Below are 27,855 nucleotides of genomic sequence, written 5' to 3' on the forward strand. Positions count from 1 at the left end.
CACTGTCACCCCCAAATGCTGCACCTCTTTTCCCCTTTTCCAGAACCACCTTTTCTCTTGGGCACTGTCTAACTTGCTGTTGGGCCCTCCAGAACTAAATAAATCCCTGAGAAAGCGAAAGTCTCTACTTGGATCCTTCGCTGCCCATTATTACCCCCATTTCCATCTACTGTTAACTCATCTAATTCTAAACTATCTGGAGGGGCAGGTAGACCACTTACATGCCACTATACACTGTGGAAATTACTATTGATAATTTATACGGAATTCCCCCCGACAGGGTTTCTCTGTGGCTTTGGAGGTTGTTCTGGAACTCACTCTGTAGACCAGGCTGGCCTTGAACTCACAGAGATCTGTCAGCCTCTGCCTCCCAAGTGCTGGGATTAAAGGCGTATACCACCAACACCCAGCTATATTTGGATTTTTCAAGTCAGGGTTTCTCCGTGTAGTTTTGTAGACCAGGCTGACCTCGAATTCACAGAGACCTGCCAGCCTCTGCCTCCCAAGTGCTAGGATTAAAGGCATGCGCCACCAACGCCAGGCTAGTCTCTTGTTTTTAACAAATGTTTAAAACACTTACTCACTGTTATTAGTCTGTGGAGGTCAGAGGCCATCTCTGTGGAGTTCATTGTCTTTTCCACACCTTTTATGTGGATCCTGGGATCCATGTCAGTTTGTGCCTTATCTATTAAGCCATCTTGCTGGCCCACTATTCTCTTAAGGCTTTGCTAGTTTGAAGAAATGTGTCTGATGCCCCAATCAGAGCCTATTTGGACATTCACACCCTAAAGACAAGTCCCAGGAGGCCATCGATGGCAGACATAGTCCCAACGGTTACCCCTCCTAGCTCCTCTGCCCACACAGCTCTACTGGGAAGCAGCTGAAGAACCCTTACTTGTCTGTCTGGTGTCGGTGATGAGGAATTGGTGGTGGTGGCCGTGTCTGCGTCTCCCTTTCAAGCACACTAGTCAGCGTGGTAGGAGGACACATGGACTTCCCTCTGGAGGAGGAAAGCAGAACGCTGAACAGTGAGGCTCAAGAGCAAGAACAGCAGAGCCAGAACCCGGCCTTTGACCGGGCAGCCCTGCTGCTGTCGTGCACACCCAGACACCACCTGTCTCAAGTGTGGTCAACTTGTATTCAATCTGTCTCTTACACTTACCCAGCAGGTCCCTGCAAGGCCTGCTGCCCACCCCCTCCCATGCCACGGTTTACTTTCTTTCACTGTGAAATTCTCTCAACAGCCTCAGGTTCAGACTGTGAGTCTAGGTCCTTCCTGTCTCATACTACCACCTCCATTTCCTCTGAAGACAACACTGAGTCAGAGCCCAGCATTCTTTCTGTCCCTGTCATGCCAAGATTAGAGCTGGGGAGGTCAGAGGAAGGAAAAGGAGATGGGGTGGGGGTGTAGAAGTGATGAGCGGACCCTGCTCACACTCCCTCCAGCATCTGCAAAGGGTCAGGGCAGTTTTGTGACTTGGGTATTTGTTGTGTCCCTGCCCTGTGGTCTGAGGTGTGGGCTTTGCTCTCTGGCTTGGATCTTTAGGTAACAGTGAAAAGACTGTTCCAGAGAAAAGCATTACCCTTCCATTCCTCCAGGAGGAAGAGGAGGTAACAGAAGCACACAGTGACTGTTGGCATCATGCCTGCCCTGCTTACGAGCTCTCCCAGTGACAGCAAGGTCAACCCACCTGATGGCAGTGACCACAACATTGCGCTTTGGTTCACTGTCATAGCTCACGCTCTCTAGGCCATAGACTTGGGCCAGGTCATGGATGATCCGGCGGTGGTCTCTGTTCATGGGGGGGAAGCAGTAACTTTTCTTATTATTCTTCCCCTGATTGGGAGAAGAGAACACTGGTTAGCATGATCCCCTGGAAACAGAAAACGCTCGGGACTTACCCGTACCACCACAAGAACATAGCTAATCAAGATGACTGAATTTTACTTTACTTTTTCCTGTTTGAATCTTTATTACTATTTTTTTTGTGGAGGCCAGATGATGATTTTGGGAGTTGGCGCTGTCCTTTCACTGTGGGTTCTTGGGATCAAACTGAGGTTGTGTGTGACAAGTGCTTTTACTATGAAGTCATCTCATCAGCCTGTGACTAAATCTGTAGAGGTTCAAAATGCCTACCATTTCACAACTTGTGTGTGTGAGTATGGGCTCTGACACATTCCTAACTTACAATGGGAAGGCAGATGGACAGACAGGGCTGAGACAAAGAGGAGTGATGCAGAGATGGTGTTTTTTCCTGAGGGAGCCCATAACAGGAATGGTATTCCCAAGATGTGACTTAAGCAAGAAACTCACTTCTCATAGGAGTCTGTGTTTACTCAAGTGGTTGAGTGTGCAAACATAGGCACACAGACACAGAAATACATTTGCTCAGGTTTCCTACACAGAAAAGGAAGGTAAGTACCCCTCTGGAAGTGGGAACAGAAAGGGAAAAGGGAGGCGATGGGAAGTGGGTGAGGGAAACAGCCACTTGGACCTCACGCCCAGTGATTGGAGAGGGGGCCAAGCAGTACTGGCTATTCTTAACAAATTACTTTTTTTCTTTTGGAGACAGATCTTACCTTGTAGCGCTAGCTATCCTGCTACCTGGTATGTAGATCAGTCTGGCCTAGAACTCACAGTCTCTAAGTGGTGGGATGAATGGTGTTCATCACCATACCTAGTTTTACTAAATTACTTTTCCATCTAAAGTTACTGCTTTGACATCCCTGGCGGACCAGGGCCTGTTCTCCTCAGTCTGTCCCCCCTCCCACCGCCCCCACCTTCATCTTTAGTTTCCCTACAAGGGTTTCTGCCCCATCTTTGAGATTACAAAAAGTGTGCTCTCCTATAACAGGCAACCTTCCAGTCACCTGAGGGGCCTTGCATGTCTTCTAACTCAGTTATCTGAGTATTACTGCTGGAGCTTCTTTTTTTGCTTGTTTGATTTTTAGACAAGGTTTCTCTGTGTGGCCTTGGCTGTCCTGGAACTCAGTCTGTAGAGCAGGCTGGCCTCGAACTCACAGAGATCTGCATGCCTCTGCCTCTTGAGTGCTGGGATTAAAGGTGTGTGCCACCATGTCTGATCAAGGGTTATTTTCAATGCATACTTAATTTAATTGTAGACATCTTTTCTATAACGATGGAAGCAATCCAGGTTTCCATAAGTGTTATAATGGCTAGGCATTGGGAATTTGCAACCTTTTCCTACAACCCTCTAGGCTAATTGTCTTTCTGGAACTAATTTATTATCATTATTATTATTATTAAACCAAGCTGGCCTCAGAGAAATGCCCAATTGGATGAGTTTACTTTCACCTTATTCACGGCCTCTACAAGCATCTCCATTTCCTTCTCAACGTCACTGACAAATTTTAAGTCTTTCCTGAAATGAGAAACCATCAGTTAATTCCATCTGTTCTTGCTCTTCTGGGAACATCTTCCACTCACCTTCTGCCTCCACGGGAGAGAAGACAATGCTGGCAGAGAAAGTGCAGAGGTGAGGAACTGCCAGATAACAGAGAGTCAGGGCACAACAACAAAGAAAAGAAAGTAACAGATGGGAGAAAAGGAGGAGAAACAGCCACTAGATAGCCAGAAAAGGAACAGCTACTGCCCCAGAGAAGGGCCTTGTGACTGAGACAGGGGCGAGAAGTGGCTCAACCACCATCTTCAGTATAACCTACGTAGCCCTTGGAAGGTCTAGACTCCTACTATGGGGACCACCCCTCAAGCACAAGTTCATGTGATTTCTTGCAACATAAGTTAACTTTATCTGGTGTAATTCACAGAAGAAATACATATAATTACCATATCTTATACTAATTAGAATGCCACATCTAGGAAAGTGGATAACCAGTTGCATACCTGGCATCATCTTTCAAACTGTCACTGAATTTTGATGCTGAAGAACGCACATTGAAAGGGTCAGAATCATCACTGATGTCAAAGGCCTCTGCCAACCTCCTGAAAAATGATCGTGATATAAGCAAATGTAAGGGGAAGAAGAGAGAAAATATACAGTATTTTTCTCTTAATTGCAGATGATTTGTTTGGGATCTCCTAGACAGCCAGTAGCCAAATCAGCAAGCTCTAGATTCAAGCAGAGACCTGGTCTCAAAAAACAAAAAGGATGCCAGAACTCTGGAGGCAGAGGTAGGTGGACCTAGTTAATGTTTGCCTGGTATAAGTAAGACCCTAGGTTTGCACCTAAGCATTGCAAAAAGAAAAAAAAGAAACAAATGGGTAGGGTGAGGGATTAGGGTCGGAGAAGCAAACATAATATCAAAACTGTTTTTTTTTTTTTTTTCTGGGGGGGCGGTAATTGTCCTAGGGAGTGAACCTAGGGCCTCATGCATGCTAGCTAGCTCTACTGCTTGGCTATAGCTTCAGCCTTTTTTATTTCGAGATAGAGTCTCAGTAAGTTATTCAGACTGGACTCAGATGCATAGGACTCCTCCAGTTGCAGTCTCCCGAGTACTGGGGTTATAGGTGTGTAGCACCATGCCTGGCTTAAATTGTGTATGTGTAGACTAGAGGTTGATGCTGGGCATTTTCCATGATAAGTCTCCACTTTATTATTTTATTTTTTGAGACAGGCTTTCTCTACATAGCCCGTGTTATTCTGGAACTCATTATGCAGACCAGGCTAACCTTAAACTCATAGAGATCCACCTACCCCTGCCTCCAGAGTGCTAGGATCCACTTTGTTTTTTTGAGACAAGGTCTCTCTTTAAACCTGGAGCTTGGGCTGGAGAGATGGCTCAGAGGTTAAGAGCACTGGCTGTTCTTCCAGAGGTCCTGAGTTCAATTCCCAGCAACCACATGGTGGCTCATAGCCATCCATTATGAGACCTGGTGCCCTCTTTTGGTGTGCAGATATACATGGAAACAGAATGTTGTATACTAAATAAATAAAATCTTTAAAACAAAAACAAAAACAAAAACCTGAAGCTTGCCGATTTGGCTACTGGCTGGCTAGGAGATCCCAAGTGTCCTTCTGTCTTTACCCCTTCCCTGCCCCCATGCTAGAGTCAAAGGTATGTGTCATTGTGGCAACTTTTACATGAGTGCTAGGGATCTGAACCCAGGTTTTATCTTGTGTGGCAAATGTTTCATAGACTGAGCTATCTTCCCAGCTCCTTATGTTTCAACATTTTTTAGAGCCTCTTATCTCTGCTGGGATCAGGAAGTTGGCCAGTCACAAAACAAGCATGTTGTGGCATATGAAAATTGCACCACACCCAAAACCACACAGCTCATGTTTCTGAATATGCTGAAATTACCTGAGTGGTTTATCTCAGACAATTCAACTCTACTGACCACATTCCTCTGCTGACAGCAGTTAAGACTCAGAACAGATGCTGGGTGATGAAGGGTTGTCTCCTCCCATCACTCACACAGGACTTAAGAAGTAACAAGCTGTTGAAACCACTTACTTTCTCCTTTCCAAGGCAGAACACTCCTCATCACACTGCAACCTTGGAAAAACAAATGAAACAAATAGTTAGGGCCCAGGCTTTACAGTTCTGACCTAGTAAGAACAACTCAGGTATTCTATGTAGGAATGTAGTAGCCCTTTCTTAAGGCCTGGAAGCTCTCTACTTTTCAGGCTTCACTAGCACTCCTGCAGGGGAATCTTACTGTCTTTCCTGAGCTCCAGTTCAGAGATGGCTGAAGGAGTCCTCAAGGGGGGATGAGCAGGCCTCACAGGGGAGTCTAGCAGTCCTTTGTAGGCTTGAGTTCATCCCCCACTTCCCTTTCCAGGTACAGTCACCACTTTGGATCCTGGTTCTGTGGGCTGAACTAGACAAATTTACATTCCTGTTGCTTTCTCTGTCCAATCACTGAAGTGAGGCCTGGGAAACCTACTTTGGTCTTTGCTGTGTTCCAAGCAGTACTCACTGAGTTGTGTTGAACATGGTTCTAACATCCCAGTCTCCTGAATATCAACTGATTGTGAGATGCTACTGTGGAGGACTGAGATGGATGAATTCCTGTAGAAACTGATGAACTGGAGAAAGAAGGTACACACTTTCAAAATTACCTGGCTTGTTGAACTTCCTTCTTGGTAATGAACTTGCTGATCTCCACTGAATCTCCAAGCTTCATGTCCATTATTTTAGACGCCATAGAAATAGCAGCTATTCTGAAATATAGAAAAGAGAGAAGAGGCCCTGCAGTGTCATTAGACCTGCCCCATGCCAGGGACACAGACGCTTCCTTCAAAGCTCATCAACCACAGCATAGTTCCTGGGACCCTGGAAGCTCATGTATCATTATACATTCACTGTAGCACTACATGGGAACTACTGACATGCTTATGGTTTATGTCCTTCATTTGATTCTAAGCAGCTGCACAGAAAGGGAAGAGTAACACAACTTTCTTTTTTTTCTTGTTTTTTTTTGAGACAGGGTTTCTTTGTGTAGCCCTGGCTGTCCTGGATCTTGATCTGTAGACCAGGCTAGCCTCATAGAGATCCTCCTGTCTCTGCCTCCTAAGTGCTGGGATTAAAGGTGTGTGCTACCACTACCCCATTTTAACACAACTTTCCATCTCCAGAACATTCAGGCCAACGTCCAATATTCTATTCAAATGGCCAATCAGGCCAGACATGGTGGCACATGCCTTTAATACCAGCCCTTGAGAGGCAGAGGCTGGTTGATCTGTGAGTTAGAGGCCAGCGTAGTCTAGGCAGTGAGTTTGGGCCAGCCAGAGTTACAAAGTAAAACCTTGTCTCAAAAAACATAAACCAACATATAAAACCAACAATTAGCCAACCAGATATTTATGTAAGCCTATTGTCATATAGCCATGGAATACCTTTACACATAGTTAAAAGATATACACCGCCAACCATTCCCTAATGCTCCACCTCTGTATAACCACATGGGTATCAATACTTTAGGAGGATATAAGGATATTTACCAGAATAAAACAGAAACCCAATGCTTATAATGAGACAGACTACCTTAGATGTGTTACCAACAAAAAATGTAGAACAGTAAAGCCAATATACCTAACTTCTAGACATTTTCCTTTCTTCTTCTTCTTCTTTTTTTTTTTTTTGTTTTTTTGAGACAGGGTTTCTCTGTGGCTTTGGAGTTTGGTATTTGTTTTTGGCCCTGGAACTAGCTTCTTGTAGACCAGGTTGAACTCAAACTCACAGAGATCCACCTGCCTCTGCCTCCCGAGTGCTGGGATTAAAGGCGTGCGCCACCAACGCCCTGCTCAACATTTTCCTTTCTATCTCATGGTGTAATTAGATGAAAAAGAGGAGGAGAAAGTTGGAAATGAGGACGTGAAGTATTTCTTTTATAAATTAAAGGCAAGAAAAGGCATTTAAATATTTTTTTAAGTGAGAAGTTTTATTAGAAAGGGGAGGGAGGGGGAAGGAAAGAGAAAAGTAAAGAGACACAGAGACACAGAAAGAGAAAAGGAAAAGTCCTGTCTGCCCCAGGGGGCCCCCGGGGAAAGAGAGCAGGAAAGAGAGAGCGGAAAGAGCAGTATTTAAATATTTAAAAAAATTATTATTGCATATACATGATGTGTGTGTATGTTGGTAGGGCACACATGCCATGATGATGCACACGTGGAGGTCAGAGGACAACTGGTGGAATTGTTCTCTTTTTCCTCCCTCAAGGCACGCACCTCCAGGGCTTTGCCTGCTGAGCCAGCTCACCAGCCCAGAAAAAAGCACCTTAAAGCACCTCGGACACATTAGGATCATCTTTTTCTAAAGATTTATTTTCATTTTATTCCATTTATGTATTTAATTATTGTGTGTGCATGTATGCCATATGTTTGTGTGTGTGTCTCAAGAGGCCAGAGCGGGCATTGGATATTCCCTGAAGTTGGGAATTATAGGCAGTTGTGAGCTGTCTGAGCAGGTGGCTGGGATTTGGATTCAGGTTCTCTGGAATAGTAAGTGTTCTTAACTGTTGGGCCACCTCTCCAGCCCTAGATGTAAAATTCTACTTTAAAAACTTTCTAAGGGATTGACAAGATGGTTCAACAGGTCAAAGTGTTTGCAGCCATGACTGACAACCTCATTTTGATCCCTGGAACCCACACAGTAGAGGAGAGAACCTAAGGTGTCCTTTTACTTCCTCAATGCATTGTGCCATGTGTGTGTCTACACATGTACACGCATGTGTGCACACACACACAGATAATAAATGCAAAATTTTACAAAATCAAAACTCCCAAGTAACGACAAACACCACCAAGTTCTTAGGGCTGGAGCTACAGATCAGTGGCAAAGCATCTATTTACCTACCATGTGCAGTTCAGTCTCCAGCATCAGAGAAGAAACACATGACTCCCTTTAAAGCAGACCCTCCAATTTGGAGCCCTCATGTAGCACTGACCTTTGATAGGTGCCAGATGCTTCAGAGCAGATCACCATTTCTTTTCTTCTCCCACATTCACACTGTAACTCTACCTGAAATATTAGTGAGCAGGGGTGACTAGTTCCGCAAGAGAACTGTGTGAGAAATCAGGCAGGCTTCACCTTTAAAGCCCTTCCCAAACCAAAGCACACAGAGAACAGTCAGCTCAGCTTCTCCAAAGACTGAAGAGGCTAACCACCGTACATGCAGACTGACTGCATGGCAATGGACATACTGGGGGGCACCTATCCTGTCATAACGCCCCTTTCTGGAATGTACCTCTCTTCTTATTCCCAGTTGAAAGGGCAAACCTAGAACCCTGGGCTGCACACTTGACGAAGGTCCAACCAAGGTCCAGATGACGCCTCTGCTTTCATCTCCTCAGGGTGGCCCTTGCTCAACCATACTAGATCTCCTGTTTACCTTCCATGAGAGTATAAGTACTCCTCTATGACACCAGAGTCCTAATTACCTGGGTCATCACTTAGCTATTATCTGTCCTATCATAATTTAAGGAACCACGTATCTCTTGCTCACTAGGTTTAGCACCAGCACCTCACAGTATTGTGCAGACTTGGTGACTTGCACTTCCTAGATGCATATACAGGGCCGCTGCGGTCAATTCTGGATTCACTAGTAGCTGAGTCAACACTTACCTTGGCTTTACAAGCTGTCACAGGGCAGGGTAAACTGGGGTGGCAGGGTGCCATACATGGGTGGCCACAGTCAACTCTAGGTGTGGTACAGGGCTGTTTGCAGGCCTCATCCACAAGGCATTCTCCTTTGTGACAGAGTCTTTGACATTTGTGCATCCCACAGGGTAGCATGGCATTGCAGGGTAATCCGCAAGAGATGTCAACCAGGTGACAGGGGATGTTGCTTCGTAACTAGGAGAGAGAGAAGCAGCCAAATTCTCATCTTTGTGTGTGTTCTGGGTGAATTTTCACTCTTAGAATGCATTCTTTTACCTTTTACTCTTTGCAGTACTGAGGCCAAGTTGGGAGCCTTGTGCATGCTCGGCAAATACTGTAGCCCCAAGTTATGTTCCTAGACCTTAGACTCTTCAGAAAATGAGCTCTATATTTTGTTTTGACATGTATTAATTTAGTGTGTGTACCATGGCATCCATGTAGAGGTCAAAGAACAGTTTGTAGGAGTTGGCTCTCCAGCTTCCAGTATGTGGGTTGCAGGGACTAAACTCAGACTTGGTGACAGGTGCCTTTACCTGCTGAACCATGTGGCTGGCCCTGTTCAGGAATTTTTGAGACAGGATCCCCTATAGCTCAGGTTGGCCTAAAACTATGCAGTCATGGGTGGCCTTGGATTCCTGATTTTGGGATTCTATGCATGTGCCATAATGCCTCGTTTAAATCTTTTTTGTTTTTGTTTTTGTTTTGAGGTAGGGCCTTACTATGTAGATGAGGCTGGACTCAAAGCACAGAGATCCACCTGCTTCTGCTTTCTGAGTACTGGATTAAAGTTGGGTATCACTACACACACATCCATAAAGATAAAAAACAAAACTCCTTTAACTGAAAACAGATTTTTCTGTTTCTGAGACAGGGTTTCTCTGTGTAGCCCTAGCTGTCCTGGAACTAGCTCTGTAGACCAGACTGGCCTTGAACTCACAGAGATCCACCTGCCTTTGCCTCCCAAGTACAGGGATTAAAGGTGCGCGCCACCACGACCCGGCAACAGTTAGATTTTCAAAGTACAGGTGTCCTTGTCAGGCGGTGGTGTCGCATGCCTTTAATTCTTGTACTTGGGAGGCAGAGGCAGGCAGATCTCTGTGAGTTCGAGGCCAGCCTGGTCTACAGAGCTAGTTCCAGGACAGTTAGAGCTATTACACACAGAAAACCTGTCTTGAAAAACCAATAAATAAATAAATAAATAAATAAATAAAATATGGTCCAGGTGTCCAAGTGGGCAGGAAAAAAACAAATGGAAACTTTGCTTAAGGACAAAGCTTTGGCAGCAGCCACATGTGACCCAACAAACTTCTTAATAAATGGATAATAAACAGATGAGACCAGGTAACTAGGGAATAGTTTTGAAATGCTTTAACCATGATGGTGGTACATGATTAACGTCCTAGCACAGGTGGGATGACTGAGTTTGAAGTCAGCCTGAGCACAAGACCCCATCTTAACATTCCAACTTTCCCTTCCTGCCCCTAGAACCTCTATGACAAACTAGAATGCGATGATACCATCACCTGGTTTCATAGGTCTCTGAGTTGAAAAACTAACCCTTATATGCTAGGACAGGGATACTCTTGGCACTGCTGCAGGGCTGAATTATGTGATTAAATATGCAACTATTCCATCACATCTCCTGGCTGATGGTCTCTTACTTCAGGTAACCCTCTCATACAAGCCAAGGACTGGCAAATTAGCTAAATGGGTAAAAGCACATGCTGTCAAGCCTGACTAATTGACTTCAACTCCCAGGACCCATATGGGAGTAAAGAACCAACTCATGCAAGCTGTCTACTGACCTCCACACTTAACTCTGTGGCACACAACCCTTGCCCCCATCACTCTCTCACACACATACACATACAATTTTTTAAAAATGAAAAGGCAACAGGAACTGTCAACTCATTCTGTTTCTTGAGAAATTACCTGCTTCTAGGCCTCCCATTACTGGAAAAACACTGGGAACTACTATGAGATCAAAGGTTTTCTCCCCCCCCCCTTTTTTTTGAGACAGGGTCTCTGTGTAGCCCTGGCTATCCTGGAACTCTCTCTGGAGACCAGGCTGGTCTCGAACTCACAGATATCCACCTGCCTCTGCCTGCCATGTGCTGGGATTTAAAGGCATGCACCACCATTGCCCGGTTGAAATAGGGTCTTATGAGTATACACTGGCTTTGAACTCTTGATCCTCCTGCTCTACTTCCCCAAGTACTGTGATTACAGGTATGTGCTACTATGCTCAGCTTCAAGGTTACTTTTATGTTTTCACTCGAATTCCTTCAAGAGCCGTTGAAATTTGGAAACAATTTTTATTCCAGTGACACCTGACTTTTTATTTAGACATGAAATGAAGTCTTGCTGTGCAACCCAGGCTGGCCTCAAAGTCTGTGTTCCTTCTTTTGATTGAGCCTCTCTAATGCTGAGATCATAAGCATTTACTGACACATCCAGCTCCAGTGACAACCGCCTCCTACCTTTGAAGAGGCCTCCAGATCTAGAACATACGTGCTCTCAATTGCTTTGGAATTAGGGCTACGCTCTACACTCTTGTCCGTCCCCCATCCCTCACACGACTTGCTTGTGTCTCACTGCCCTTCATAGTGTTATTTCCTCTAGAATGACTTTCTTCGGCAGATCTACCCCCCAGGACTCTACATTCCTCACACTACTGTACTTACAATTGTCTATTTCTATCTGCTTACTCGTCCCTGAATGATGGATCCATAAATGCAGGTCTGCAATAGTCTCGTTAACTTCTGAGTCATCCCATACCTATCTATTACCTGATATGCAGTAGGTATTCAATTATTATTTACCGAATAAAGATAACACAAATATTTTATAGCAGATAAGCTGACAGAGAAAGTGAGATCCACAGACTGAATATGGTGGTACATGCTTGTAATCCCAGCACCTAGGAGGTAGAGTCAGGAGGGTCAGGAGTCCAAGATGTTTGGCTACATGGCAAGTCCAAGGCCAATTTGAGCTATATAAAATCCTGCCTCAAAGCAATCACAAAACAGATAAACAGAGAAGGAACATGAAGGACTATGACTTAAGAACCACCACAGGACTGTAAGCACAGGAAATATGTCCATTAAAGATAAAAGAATATTGAAAGCATGTTACAGATATCAAGAGTTATGCTACAAAGTAACAAGAGCAGGCTACAGAAACATATCATCTTGGGAGCAGGAGAAGCATGTGCCACATATCCCTGTTGTATAACAAGATGTTAAAAGAGAATTTCTTTCAAGGGCTCAGCACAGGACCCTGGCCATATCTGTTGCTGTGATAAAATACCCTGACAAAAAGAAGCATAGAGGAGGAAAGGGTTTATTTGGCTTACAATTCCAGGTTACAGTTCATTATTGCATTTAAGTCAAGACAGGAACTCAAGCAGCTAGTCACACCCACAGTCCAGGGAAGAGAGAAATGAATACATGCATGTTGCTTGCTGCTCAGCTTGACTTCTCCATTCAAACCGTTTATGATGCTCTGCCTAGGGAATGGTGGGCTGTGTCTTCCTGCATGGATTAACCATTAGGATAATCCCCACAGGTACACCCACAGGCCAAATCTGATCTAAGTAACTCCTCATTAAGACCCTCTTCCTGGGTGATTCTAGGTTGTGTCAAGTTAACAGTTAAACCAGCACAATCCACCCCTTGTCAAGTTAAAGACAAACATGTCACTCTGAACAATAATTTTACATTGCTTGTCCCCAAATATCATGGTAATATCTTAATATAAAATATAGTCCAACTCCAAAAAAGCCCCCCAAAGTCTTCAAAAATTCCAACACTTCAAAAGTCCAAAGTCTCTTTAAAAGTCCAAAGTTTCTTAATTGTGAGCTCCTGCAAGATAAAAAACAAGTTACACACTTAAACATTCTTATTCCAAAAGGGAAGAACTAGGGCATAAAAGCAGCTATACTAATTAGGCAAAAACCCAAATTCTGTAGCTCAATGTCCAAAATGGGTACTCAAGCATAATGTAATCTTCCAGGCTCTAGAGGGTTCAAAGCTGCCTTACTTCTTCAACTCTGGCATCCACAGGGCACACAGCTTCTCTCCTAGGTTGGATCCATCCACACCAGCATCTCTCATTGGTGACATTCTGAAGTTCTGGCGTCTCCAATACTGTGAGGTCCCCATTGTAACTGAGGCTTCACCTTCACCAGTGGCCTCTCCAGGGCTCTCTGTAGGGACTTGGACCCTGCCACATGGTGTCTGGCTTCAGCTGCTCTTCATGACCCCTTTGTGCCTTCAAAACCAGTTACCATGTGGTAACTCCTATAACATCAAGTTCTGCTGTAGGCTTGAGATGTAGCCTGGCCCTGGACAACAGCTATGGAAGCTTCTTTGTGCTGAACCCAAGGAAATGCTTGTCTTGTCTCTACGAGGTACAGAAGGTTTTGCCCCACTGGTGCTACCTCTTATCAATCATGGCTTTTCTTCAGCCCCAGTCTGATTAGCATACACAGATTATTAGCCAAAAGAGTACATGAAAAGCCCAATTCCTGATAAAGTCCTTGCTCCCGCTGAAACCTCAAGAACCAGCACTCAAAGGGAACACATTTCTTCCAAGCTCCTACCAGAACGGCTCATTTAGCTCTACAAACAGCATTCAATGGCTTATGGAGCCCAGTTCTAGAGCCTCCCATATATATTCCTTCCCCCAAAACAACATGGCCAGGTTTATCATAGCAACAATCTTATTCCTCCTTTTGGCTCTGGTTTCATTTATATTGCTGTGATAGAATAGCCTAAGAAAAGCCCATTGGTAGGAAATTGTTTAGCTTACACTTGCAGGTTACAGTCCATTACTGAAATGAGTTACGGGAGGAACTTAGCAGCTGGTTACACCACATCCACCGTCACAGAAGAGGGAGAGAGTGCTGCTTGTTTGCTGCCCAGCCTGGTCTCTCCACTCTTACACGGTCAGGACCCCATGCCTAGGGAACCTGGGTTCCCATCAGTTAACAACTGGTAATTTCACAGGCTAACCAGGTCTAAATAATTTCTCATTAAAACTCTCTAGGTTGTATCAAGTTGTGTTATTTAAAACTAACCAACATACCCAACGTGTGCAAAGCCCTTTGTTTAATCCCCAGCACAGCAAACAAAGAAACTGTTTTTGTACCAGAACAGTATTTTCTCAGCTATCTGTAATAAATATGCACTAAAAAACTGTAACTTGTGTGTGTGTGGTGTGTGATCACATATGTGCCACACTGCCTGTGTAGAGGTCAGAGGACAATGTGAGAAAGCTGGGTCTCTTCTACCACACAATCTACTACTGAACTCAGGCTGCCAGCCTTGGCAAGCAACTTTATCCACTAGACCGCCTTGTTGGCTCCTAAATATACACCAGCCTCTAAAATTTTTATCTATCTATCTATCTATCTATCTATCTATCTATCTATCTATCTATCTATCTATCTATCTACTTGTCTTGCCTGCATGCATGTATGCATGCCTTATGCCCTTCAGGTCAGAGAAGGCACAGGATTCCTTAGAACTGGAGTGACAGTTGGTTGTGAACTGCTATGTGAGTGCTGGGAACTGAACCCAAGTTCTCTGGAAAAGCAGTAAGTGCTGAGCCATCTCTCCTGCCTCTATTTACACACTATTTAAAATACACTCTCTAAGAATTTCATACACAGCCTGGTGATGGTATCACGCACTTTTAGTCTTAGCACTTGGGAGGCTGAGGCAGGCTGATTTCTTTGAGTTCAAGGACAGCCAGGGCTACACAAAAAAGCCCTGTCTCAAAAAAGAAAAATTTCACACACAATGTATTTTTGATTATATCCATCCTCCATATTTATTTAATGTATGTGTGCATACATGGAAGCCAGAGGACAACTTGTGGAGTTGGCTTTTTCCTTCAGGTCATGAGGTTTGTCAGCAAGTGCCCCTACCCACTGAGCCATCTTGCTGGCCCAATTATGCCCTTAAAAAAAAAAAAAAAAAAAAAAAAACGGCTAAAGAGATGGTTGAGCAGTTAAGAGCACATACTACTCTTCCAGAAGATATGAGTTAGTTCCCAGCACCTATGTCAGGGGCTTGCAACTCCAGCTTCAGGGGATTCAATGTCTCTGACCTCTGAGGGCACCTGTACTGCACGTGCACACGCGCACACGCGCGCGCGCACACGCGCGCGCGCGCACACACACACACACACACACACCAACAACCAAAAAAAAAAAAAAAAAAATAAAAGATTCAATAAAAAATATGTTCAAAAGGGTTTATAGCAATTAGCCAAACATGGCTCATAGGTTAAGAATAGAGAGATAGCTCAGTAGTTAAGAGCACTAGCTGCATTTTTTAGAGGACCCATGTTTGATTCTTAGCACCTACATGGCAGCTCACACCACCATCTGTGACTGTAGTTCCAGGGGATCTGATGTCCTCTCCTGGCCTCCATGGACACCAGGCACACACATGGTACACAGACATACATACAGGCAAAAACACTCACACACATGAAATTAAAATAAATTTCAAAAATTTATTTTACTTTATTATGACTGTGTGTGTGCATGCATGTATGTATGTGTGCATACAAGTGTGCTATGGCTTTCACGTGAAGGTCAGAGGTCAAGTTTATGCAGTCAATTTTCTCCTTCCACCTTTTATGTAGGTTAAAGGGATTAAACTCAGGTTGTTAGGTTTGTTATGGTATCTTTAAGCTGAGCCACTATGCCAGCCCCAGATAAATTTTATTATATGCGAATTTTAACATCAAAGTGAAAAAGGTGATAGCAGAAATCCTCTGCTTCTTGGACTATATTTATTTTGAGAAGTGAGACTAACAACATTTAAGCAATTAAACATTTCTAACTGGAACAAAGGACACCCAGGAGAGAGAAAACTTACCTCATGCTTGCCCATGCACCACTTCTGAGTTAGGAACGTACAAGGGGGACACTTCTCCTCACTATGACAAGAATGATACACTGCAAAAACAGAAACATAACTTTAGGAAAAAATTCTGAATAAGGTCACAAATACTATAAGCATGTTATAAATGGTGTGTAACATTGGACTTTCAAATTCTAGAGCTAGGATTTATTCTAAATGGTCACAAGGAAGTAGAAACAAATCTGGCTTTATATCTGAGTACTGGAAAATGAGCATCTGGGGCTAGGAAGATGGCTTAGCAGGCAAAGTTTGCTGCTTTTCCAGATGACTCAAATTTGGGTCCCAGCCCACATCGGTGGCTCAAAACTGGTTATAACTCTAGCTTTAGGAGACTGAATGTCCTCTTCTTGCCTATGCTGGCACCTATACATGTACCAAATATACAAGGACACACAGATACACAATCTTAAAAAAAAAAAGAGCTGGCATGGAAAAAAAAGTTAAGGAAGATGAGAAGAGGCATGCCAAATTCCAGAAACAAGGCAGTCTTCTTATCATGCCCAAGAGACAACTACTTGGTCTGCCTATGCTTCTATGTTTGACACCACAACTGCTAACTAATGTCTAGACACCTGTTATATATCCCGTGTAAAATGCTTCTCCTGTTGTACACAGACAGCTGAACACTTAAAATGGCTGCTCTTTCAGAGCACACAGGTACAATTCCTAGCACCCATATGTGGCTCACAACCATTTGAAAGTTCAGTTCCAGGGAATCTGACGCCTTCTTGGGGCCTCCAGTCATCAGATACTCAAGTGGTGCACAGACACACATGTGGGCAAAATACCCATCCACACAGAATAAAAATGATTTAAAATGCTTCTACTAATTACTTTCAGTGCCTTAGATTAAACAAGTATTCTATTCTGAGCTTCCTATACTCCCTCATGTGGTTTAGGTTTCTAACACAAGGCTTGCTGCCTTGTTACCTGGCCCAACTACATGTACACATATTTGACCACCATTCTCTAACTCTCAGGAACACAAGACTCTAGTAATGGAAGATTTTTTTTTGCATTTTCTCAAGTTCCTTCTGAATGACATCATGCTGGATACTCAAAAGACACTCAAGAAAATGAAAACCAATGCTAAATAAAACAGGTCAAAACACCACAATTTATAAGTTTTAAAGTTCTTACTAAGGATTTGAACACCACCTGTAATTCTTGCAAGCTGGTGGAAAAGAGGAGCTGGGTGGGAACTGGGCTGGACACCTTATGCTGGTATGACTAGCAAGAAAAGAATTTACAAACCATGCCATTCTAAGTTTCCCAAGGAAGGGTTTTCTACTTCATGACAAATTTGCTTACTTCTGTTTTTACTATATTCACTTAAAAAACTGAGAGACGGTCATCTAATTTAAGTTCAAATCACATGGCTAGCCTTAGGGTAGGTATCAGATCTGCTATCTAGAGTTATTTCTTAGGGGCTTGGTAAATGAAACAATGCACCTGTTGTGTATCAGTTTCTGCTGAGACTGAAACATTCCCCTCAAGAGTGAAACTCCACAAGCTGGGATAAACTTACTCAGAATAGTTTCAGGAAGTGTCTGAAACTGACCATGTTCACTAGTCCCCTTGGTCCCTCTCTCCTTCTCAGAGTAAACAATAAAGCCAGCAGAGAGTCACTCTCAGAAAAGCCAAATTGCAAAGAACACCCTGAGACCACACTTGCTGCCTGGAGGAAGCTTAGACCAATTGAGGCACCTGGAAAGGACGCTTTCTGATATATTGAGTTTCCTGAAGGTTATGCAGAGTCTCCAGGTTCCCAGCTTTTGTGAGCTGTCACCTGTGCTGAAGTGTGCTATGTTGATCCAGCTGTCATTGAGTCATTTCTGTTCCTGTAAGTAACCCCTCATCCATATTCCTGTAAGTAACATCAATAAAACTCGCTGGTTCACCAAGCTGGACATTAGTGGTACCTGTACTTTGGTCTGTTGTGGGTTTCCTATCTAGGGGAGTGGACTTATGTCTTGTATCTCCCCCGGAAAAGTCCTGTCACACTGCAGTATCTAGTATGATCTAGGAAAACAGTCAGTACCTAGGCTTAGTAGACGGGGAACATATGATGTGATGGCAAGTGGTTTTTGGTCTGGCATCAATAGGAATGTTATCAGAGAAAAACTGAAAACCACTTAAATATCCAGCAACATCAAGTGGAACTAAAAAAACAGTGGCCTATCCATGTAACACAGAAGTTCTCAAACTATGGGTTGTGACCCTTGGGGGTCAACCAATCCTTTCAGAGGGCTTACCTGAGACCATCAGAAAACAGATATTTATATTATGATTCATAACAGTAGCAAAATTACAGTTATGAAGTCATAAATGAAGTAATTTTATGGTTGGGGGTCACCAACCATGGTGAGGAACTGTATTAGGAAGAGGTTGAGAACCACTGATGTAACTGCTATTTTAAAAACCAATGTTGTTGGGATGGAGAGATGGCTCAGGGATTAAGAACACAGAGGTCCTGAGTTTAATCCCAGCAACCGCATGGTGGCTCACAACCATCTATAAAGAGATCTGGTGTCCTCTTCTGGCCTGCAGGCAGAACACTGTATACATAATAAATAAATGAATCTTTAAAAAAAAAAAAAAATCGATGCTGTTGATTCCCAACATCTACATGGCAGCTTACAATCAATTGTGATTCCAGTTCCAGAGGTTCTGGTCTAAATAAAGACAGACATATACAAAGGCAAAACATGCACACATAAAAATAAAGTTTAAAAGTCTAGCTGGGTAGTGGTGGTGCACGTCTTTAACCACAGCACTCAGGAGGCAGAGGCTGGTGGATCTTTGTAAGTTCGAGGCTAGCCTGGTCTACAGATTGAGTTTCAGGATAGCCGGGGCTATACAGAGAAACCCTATCTCAAAAAACTAAAAGCAACAACCACAAAAAAACAAAAACATACACACATAAAAGCAAATTTAAAATCATTACATTCAGTAAGACCTCACTTTAAGTATAACAAAAAAGGCAAATATACATACATACATATATATATATATATATATATAATATATATATATATATATATATCACACAAGCATATATATGCATTGAGATACAAACTCTAAAAAGGGGACATAATGGAAGGCTAGAGAAATGGCTCAGTGGACAAGAGTTCAGTTCTTAGGACTCTTAACACCAGGCGATCTGACACCCACTCTGGCCTCTGCATTCATACACACACACACACACACACACACACAATTAAAAATAAAATAAAACTTTTAAAAACTTATTTATTTTATGTATGAGTGGTCTAGTTGCATGTATGACTTTATGCCAAAAGAGGACATCAGATGGTTGTGAGTCACCATGTGGTTGCTGGGAATTGAACACAGGTCCTTTGAAAGAGCAGCCAGTGCTCTTAACCCCTGAGCCATCTCTCCAGCCCCTTGATTTAAATTTTTTTTAAATTAATTTATTTTCATGTGATGTTTTGCCTACATGTACATCTGTGTTGAGGGTGCCAGATTCCCTGGAACTGGAGTTGCAGACAGTTGTGAGCTGCCATGTGTGCATGTGCTGGGAATTAAACCTGGGTCCTCTGGAAGAACAGCCAATGCTCTTAATTGCTGAGCCATCTCTCAAGCCTGACTTAATTTTTTTTTTTTTTTTTTTTTTTTTTTTTTTTTTTGGTTTTTTCGAGGCAGAATTTCTCTGTATTGCTTTGGAGCCTGTCCTGGAACTCACTCTGTAGACCAGGCTGGCTTCGAACTCACAGAGATCCACCTGTCTCTGCCTCCCAACGCCCAGCTTAGACTTAATTTTTTTATAATTTAATTTTACCTAATAAACATATTGCTTCTTTAACAAAGACCAAATTTAAGATTCTTTAAATTATATTTACGTATTTATTTGCTCTGTGTGTGTGTGTGTGTGTGTGTGTGTGTGTGTACATGACATGTACATGAAGATCAGAGGACAACTTTCAGGAGTTGGTTCTCTCCAATACAGGGATCAGGGAATCAAACTCAGGTCACCAGCTTGGGAGTAAGCACCTTTACCTGCTGAGTTAGCTGACTGGCTTTAACTAAATTATTTTTAGTTCTGTAAAAAAGAACATTAATATGTATTAAAAGTAGAGGCAACAAAGGAAAAGAAGTCTCTGAAAGACAACAAACTAGGGTTTCTTCCAAACTTTGGGATGTTCTTGACAGCTATGGGACTGAAAAAGGAGCATGGTGTTGAGTCATAGATATAAGATAGATCTTGAGAGAAGAGGGAGCAACGGCAGCCAGCCCAGCATGGCCAGAGTATTCTGCATAGCTACACAGCCACATTCTAAACCTCAGGGACGATGCGACTCACCTGGATGGTCACACTCATGGGTTCTAGCACAGGTTTGGGTACACTCAGGAGGCCTAGTCCCACAGGGAACTGGTGGGTAGATCACAGAGGCGCCACAGTGGCAGGTTAATTCATCAAAACCTGAGGAAACAGGTAAAACAAGCCTTCCTGAGTTTGGGACATACATGCATATAATAACACACACTAACACACACACGCCTCTGCCTTGCTGTACCATGTACTGTCATTATAGGATGTACTACCATGTTTGGCTAAGAATAACTAAAAAGTCTCGACATGTTTGAAATAATAAGGTTCAGGTTTAAAAACTCTTTATCAATTTAAGCAAATCAATTGCTCAAAATATGCCAGGAAATTTTGTTTTTGAGAGAGGGTTTCTCTATGTAGCTCTAGCTACATGTAGTCCTATGTGGACCAAGCTAGCTTCAAACTGATGAGATCTGCCTGCCTCGGCCTCCAAGGACTGAAAATAAAGACATGTGGTTCTACGGACCAGCTCCAGAAACTTTAAGTATACAGCGAAGGTACTCACTGGCTTGCCAGCAGGTCTGACAGTTCCCTCGATGACAAGGTTCTTCACAGCGATGAAGGCCACAACGGAGTTTCCTCCCACAAATCAAAGGACACTTATGCTCCTTGTCCTAAGAGGAGAGATTTCTGTTTGTTCATGATTTTTTCTCCATTTTACAAACAAAATAAAAGCAAAGCTCCACACATTAATGAATGGAAGGGTGTGTGGGAAGGGTTTCAAAAGCATCAAGGAAGGAAGGGAAGAGGGGAAGAGAGGAATGACAGAAGCTTAGCCATGAGGAAGACACTTATTGTAGCTGGGTACTGTGTAGATGAACCTCACTGTGTCACTCAACTTTGTCTTTTTGCTTTTGTCTCAACTCTCTGATAATCAGAGAAGTCTTTAGGCTTCCAGCCATTGACTTATCAACCTTGGTATAAAACATGATACCATCACTCTTCATTTTGTCAAGACAAAGGTTTTCATATATGTGTGTTAGGTACATGTGTGCGGGAATCTGTGGAGGCCAGAGGCCAGCTTCAGGTGTCACTCTCAGAACACTCTCACCTCCTTTGAGATAAGGTCTCTCATTAACCTGGGGTTCATCAATACGCTAGAATAGCTCTCCAGCTCCAAGGATTCTCCTGCCTCCGCATCCATCCCCAGTACTGGGAATCAGCACATGTCACCACGCCCAGCATTTTTTTTTTTTTTAAACAGTGTTGAATAAGCATGCACATTTCTCTTCAATAGATGTTAAGTTAATTAAAAAAAAAAAAAGCAAAGACATCTGAAAACGTTGGGTAGTACAGTCAGCCCTGTGGCTTTCTCCTATAAGGGCTGCTCTCTCTACCACTCTGTCTAGGAATGTATCAGCAAAGTCTTGCTTCATCAGACTCAGCCTTCTTGGGTCCTCTAGCATGCCCCGTGTTTCTAATGTGTGCTGGGGTTCAAATGCAAGTCCTCATGCTTGTAAGGCAAGTACTTTACTAACTTAACTGTCAGCCAGGGCTGCATAGTTAAGACTGTCTCAAAAAGAAAATGGAACATTGCAGTTTATATGCATATATACACGAATAACAATATACAAACATACATTTAGACTACCTTGTTATTGTTATTATTTAATCTTGTTTGTATAATCATGTACATATACATACATGTTGCCTTATTTATATGTATCATACAGCATCTCATTACACATATAGATAACACAATACCAATGCCAGCTAATGGTCCTACAATTAATTCTACAGAAACATTTTATATACATGAAACTCGTGCCTTTAAAAGAATGCAATACTCAGCCAGGCATGGTTATCTTTACACTAGTAATCTCAGCACTAGGAAGGCAGAGGCAGGAGAATCCACCCAAGTACAAGGCCAGCCTGGTTTACAAGGCAAGGTCTAGGCCAGCTAGGGCAATGTATGGAGAACCTATATTTAAAAACAAACAAAACACAACATACTCATTTTGGCCTCTGATATGAAACCCAAAGCTCAAGTTGCTAAGTCCATGCTAGTCTATGCTTTGACAACAGTTACCTCAAAGGACAATTCTAAAATTGTCTTGGGAGCTGGAGAATTGGCTCAATAGTTAAGATATTTGCTGTTTTTGCAGAGGACCCATGTCAGGTGGCTCACAACTGCCTGTAACTCCAGTTTCAGAGCGGTCTGATACCCACCTCTAGCTTCTGCAGGTATCTACACTCATGTATACATACTCCATACTGACCAAAACAGACACACACACACAAAACTAAAAAAATAAAAAGAAATCTCCAAAAGAAAAAGTGAAGTTTCTTAGGACTGGGGTTGGAGGCCTTCTCCGTGTCCTCCTTTCCCTTTGTGCAGTAGGTACCACTAAAAGCCTAAAAAGGCCCTGTCTGCTGAGTACACACGGGGACTGAAAGTTCTGACTGCTGTTTAGGGGTCCCTCCTGTTGATTTCTAAATCTGGGTCACATTCCAGAGGGCTGAGGCTTCCAGAGGAATGGAATCCGATCACATCAACCAACGCTACGTCCACTTACCACACAGCATATCTCGTTACATTTATGCCGTCCACACAATCGTTTCTTGTTACACCGCTTGTCACACATAAATGTAGCATCTGTTACAGCCAATTAAAGAAAAAAAATAAACATACAAAAGATGTGAACATTCATTCAACATTCCTATGAGTGACTATAGACTGAAGAAACACAAATGTAATAATGTAAATAAATTACTGATGAAAATGCTTTTAAAATATTATTTACACCTGTCAAATTAATATATGGCATGGGTAAGGATGTAGAGAAAAGGTGCAATTATTTTACACAGATGGAGTACATATGGATCCAACAAAAATTCAAACGGGATCTAGAGATTCACTTGGTGGTAGGTTGCCTATGGAGCCTGTTGAAGGCCCAAGTGATCCTAGCACCATACTCAAAAAACAAAAGATGGGGTGTAATTCCATGTTTTATATATACTTTCAAAAGTAACTAGAGGGCTAGGTTAGCTCAGTGTTATAGCACTTTTCTACTTTTTTGTGAGGAGCCCTGGGTTCAATCTCCACCAGAAAGAAAAGAAAAGAAAGAACGAAAGAAAGGAAGAAAGAAAGAAAGAAAGAAAGAAAGAAAGAAAGAAAGAAAGAGCAAAATAAAAAGGTCAGGACACTTAAGGCACACACAAAAGGCAGAAAACATTGGATTCAACAAAACAAAAAAACCTTTGTGTATGAAAATGAAAGACACCATAAAAAATGGCAATTCACAAAATGGAAATGTATTTGCAAATCACATATCTCAAAAGCATATAAGATCTAGACACATCTTACAAATTGACAACAACAGAAAGACCAACAACCTATTTTTTTTTTTTTTTTTTGGTTTTTCCAGACAGGGTTTCTCTGTGTAGCTTTGGAGCCTATCCTGGCACTCACTCTGGAGACCAGGCTGGCCTTGAACTCACAGAGATCCGCCTGCCTCTGCCTCCGCAGTGCTAGGATTAAAGGCGTGGGCCACCAATGCCCAGCTCCTAATTTTTAAAAAGTTCAAATGACTCAGAGAGATCTTTTTTCCCCCAAAAGACACACAAATGGCCATAGGAACATAAGGTGTATAACATCATTATGATTCCTCCCCCCAAAATATAGTTATAACATTATGTTATATACATTCCCATTAAGGAAATGAAAATCAAAACCCCACCTACTTTAAATGTTATGACAACTATAATCTTTTTTTTTTTTTGGGTCACTGTGTACCCCTGGTAGGGTTAGAACTTGCATACCAAGTGTGGTGATGCCCATCTGTAATTCTAGGACTCAGAAGGTAATGGCAGGAGGTTATCTTTAGTTGCATAGGGAACCCTAGGGCTGCCCTGGATACATTCTCAAAAACCATAAAGCAGTATTGGCTATTGTGGCTTACACCTGCAGTTACAGCACTGAAACAAGAGGCTGAGACAAGAGGACCAGCACAAGTGTAAGGCTAGCCTGGACTACAAAGTGAGACCCTGTCTCAAAAATAAATTAAATCAAAAAGTTTAAAAGTTATTTAGGGGCTGGAGAGATGGCTCAGCAGTTAAGATCACTGACTGTCCTTCTAGTGAATCCCACTTCAATTCCCAGCACCTACACGGCAGCTCATGACTGTCTGTAACTCCAGTTCCAGAGGATCCAATACCCTCACACAGACATACAGGCAAAAAAACCAATGCATATAAAATCAGTTATTACTATTACAGGGCTAGAGAGATGGCTCAGTGGTTAAGAACACTGATTGCTCTTCCAGAGGTCCTGAGTTCAATTCCCAGCAACTACATAGTGGCGTGTAGGCAAACGTGAAGACAGAACACTATACATAATAAAATAAATCTTAAAAAAAGTTATTTAAACAAAAACTTGTTTGAAAGCTGGGCATACAGTTTGGCATGGTGGCACATACCTTTAATCCTAGCATTTGGGAGGCAGAAACAGGCTGATCCCTGAGTTTGAAGCCAGTGTGGTCTACAGAGCTAGTTCCAGAAAAGCCAGAGCTACACAGAGAAACCCTGCCTCAAAACAAACAAACCAGGACTGGAGAGATGTCTCAGTGGTTAGGAGCATAGTCTGCTCTTCCAGAGGACCTGGGTTCAATTTCCAGCACCTACATGGTGGCTCACAGCTGCCTGGAGCTCTAGCTCCAGGGGATTACACACACACACACACACACACACACACACACACACACACACACACACACTCGTGCAGCAAATAACCAGTGCACAGAAAATAAAAGTAAATCATAATTTTTTAAAAACTGAGCATAATGGCACATGCCTATAATGTCAGAATTAGGGAGGTAGCTGGGAAGATCAGAAAGTCAAGGGCATCTTGACTACAGAGTGAGTTAGAGGCCACCTTAAACATGGAAACCCCGTCTAAAAAAGAAAAAACAAACTAGTGCTTAAGTTTTATAATAGCATTATTCACAGTAGCCAAAGAGTAGAAATCACCTAAATAGATATCAACTAATAAATGGATAAATAAAATGTAGTATATATTGATAAAATAGAGTATTAGCCATGAAAGTGGCAAACTTTAAAAAAATACTAAATAAAACCAAGAATACATTATATAACTATTCACATATAATAATCCAGAGACTGAAGTTGATAGTGGTTATATGGGGAAGGTTGAATGAAGAGTGAATTTTTAAGAAGGTGTAAGGTAGATATTTTTGGCACATGACAGGATGATGTTTAAATAATATGGAAAATTATTTATGCTCTCACATGGCTAATTCTGTGGTGTGAATTTGACTTTCCTGTTGTCACTTTCAGAAGCATCCTCATCAACACTGCTGTCCTCCTGACTAGAACAAAACTACTTTTGGGAGTTGGTTCTCTCTTCACCTTGTTCAACAGGTATCTTGTTTCTGTAGTTTTAAGATACACTCCAGACTAGCTGTCCATGAGTGTCTGACCCATTCTCTTGTCTCTGTTGTCCATCTTGCAGTAGGAATGCTGGAATTATAGTACATCTGGCTTATGTGGGTTCTAGGATTAAACTCATGTCATCAGGCTTGTGTGGCTTTTACCAGCTGAGACATCAGCCTTATTTTTACTTCAAAATAGGCGACTAAATAGGGATATAATGCAGGCTGGTCTGAACTTGCTATGTGAAGAGACTCAAGACAGGCTTCAAATTCTCAGAATGCTGGGACTATACCATGTACCACCACACCTGGTTTCAATTAATTTTTTAAAAGTATTTCAAAAGTAAGCTGTAGACATGAATGTATTTATCTCAGTTTTTGTTTTGTTTTGTTTTGTTTTTGTTTTTCGAGACAGGGTTTCTCTGTGTAGCTTTGGAGCCCATCCTGGCACTTGCTCTGGAGACCAGGTTGGCCTCGAACTCATAGAGATCCGCCTGCATCTGCCTCCTGAGTGCTGGGATTAAAGGTGTGTGCCACCACGCCTGGCTCAGTTTTTTTTTTTTTTTTAATGGAAATCTATTAATTAGAATTCAATGTATGATTTCCCCCCTCTTTATTTTAAAAGTTATAAATGTAATGGATAAATTTTCACTGAATTTTGACAAAGACATAAGTCAGTATTTTATGAACACATAGGGCATTATCTTCATTCCAGAAAGTCCCCTGTGCCCCCATACAGTCATACCTTCACTTTTAAGACTGGTACATGGAAGCTCCTACAGAAAAAGAAAAAGAAACAATAGCTGCTTTAGGAGTGATAAAAATGATCCTGCAGAAGAACACGAAATATAACACAGCTATTCACCATCTCCAGCCTGGAGCTAGCCCATTATGTCAGTGTGTTTGTGTTTCACAAGAAGACCCCAGATATCCTGCTTTTTATGCCATGTGATTCCAACAATCTTTGTGTCTGGTCTTGAAACTCAGAGCAGATTAGGGATTAATCCTGTGATTCCCAGCACTAGAAAGGTATGGTCAGGACAACCAATTTAAGGACAGCCAGGCAACATAGTGAGAAATTGTCTCATTAAAAAAATTAAGTTTTGCTGGGCGGTGGTGGTGCACGCCTTTAATCCCAGCACTTGGGAGGCAGAGGCAGGTGGATCTCTGTGAGTTCGAGGACAGCCTGGTCTACAAAGTGAGTTCCAGGACAGCCAGGAATACACAGAGAAACTCTGTTCGAGAAAACTAAGGGGAGGGCTGGAGAGATGGCTCAGAGGTTAAAAGCACTTGCTGCTCTTCCAGAGGCTCTGAGTTCAATTCCCAGCAACTACATGGTGGCTCACAACCATCTGTAATGAGACCTAGTACCCTCTTCTGGCCTGAGCAGAACACTGTATACATAATAAATAAAAATAAATATTTAAAAAGAAAAAAAGAAAGGAAAAAAACCAAGGGGAGAAAAAGAAAATAGGTATTAATCTGCCATCATTTAACATAAGGGCAGATACTTAAAGTGCCCCTGAAAATACCATAACCAAGAAAATACCACAAACCTTTGAACTTTGAAACTACTACTGTGGCTTCCTTCAACTATGTTGGAAGACCCTCAAAGGCTTACCACACATGCCATTTGCTGCAGCAAGATCAAGTGACACCTGTGTGGTAAGGCTGATGGGTGGGGAACTGAATCAGTCACACAAGGTGGAAGGGGCCTGGCTGTCTAGAGGCTGCACCTATACTGGGCTCATTTTGTAAAAGTGCTCTGATTTACAAAACTGGCAACTTGAGCTGCAAATACATGTGAAGAGGCACATGCGACTGAAGTGCATGCCTATAATCTCACAGTCTAGAGGTTGAGGCAAGAGACAGCCTTGAATTAAGGCTAGCCTGGGCAGTACAGTGAGGTACACAGATTGAGACCCTGTCTCAAAAGAACAAAATACAAACCAACAAGACAAAAAAAAGACAAAAGAAAAGAAAAGAAACAAAACATTCCCCCAAATTTGCTTTCATCCCACTACAAGAAACATTTTGTGAAAAATCCATGTAGCCAGGCATGGCAATATATGACTTTAATCGCAGGACTCCAGAG

The 27,855-nt window shown here is 42.5% G+C and overlaps 1 protein-coding gene and 1 non-coding gene across 2 annotated transcripts in view; both read right to left on the minus strand.

Moving 5' to 3' along the window:
- Window positions 1–27,855, minus strand: part of Nfx1 (nuclear transcription factor, X-box binding 1) — a 65,842-nt gene that overhangs the window by 2,390 nt on the left and 35,597 nt on the right. The window contains exons 12-24 of the mRNA XM_035438698.1: window positions 26,506–26,536; window positions 22,887–22,966; window positions 20,876–20,984; window positions 20,344–20,463; window positions 15,975–16,054; window positions 9,046–9,276; window positions 8,369–8,442; window positions 6,045–6,146; window positions 5,437–5,478; window positions 3,866–3,964; window positions 3,317–3,383; window positions 1,692–1,837; window positions 896–1,000 (exon numbers count right to left, since the gene is read on the minus strand). Of these exons, the coding sequence (XP_035294589.1) occupies window positions 896–1,000; window positions 1,692–1,837; window positions 3,317–3,383; window positions 3,866–3,964; window positions 5,437–5,478; window positions 6,045–6,146; window positions 8,369–8,442; window positions 9,046–9,276; window positions 15,975–16,054; window positions 20,344–20,463; window positions 20,876–20,984; window positions 22,887–22,966; window positions 26,506–26,536 (1,286 nt within the window). The remainder of the gene's footprint in view (window positions 1–895; window positions 1,001–1,691; window positions 1,838–3,316; window positions 3,384–3,865; window positions 3,965–5,436; window positions 5,479–6,044; window positions 6,147–8,368; window positions 8,443–9,045; window positions 9,277–15,974; window positions 16,055–20,343; window positions 20,464–20,875; window positions 20,985–22,886; window positions 22,967–26,505; window positions 26,537–27,855) is intronic.
- LOC113830891 lies at window positions 21,649–21,774 on the minus strand. The gene has a single exon (XR_003482978.1).

This window comes from Cricetulus griseus, chromosome 2, assembly GCF_003668045.3.
Source record: "Cricetulus griseus strain 17A/GY chromosome 2, alternate assembly CriGri-PICRH-1.0, whole genome shotgun sequence".
NCBI lineage: Eukaryota > Metazoa > Chordata > Mammalia > Rodentia > Cricetidae > Cricetulus > Cricetulus griseus.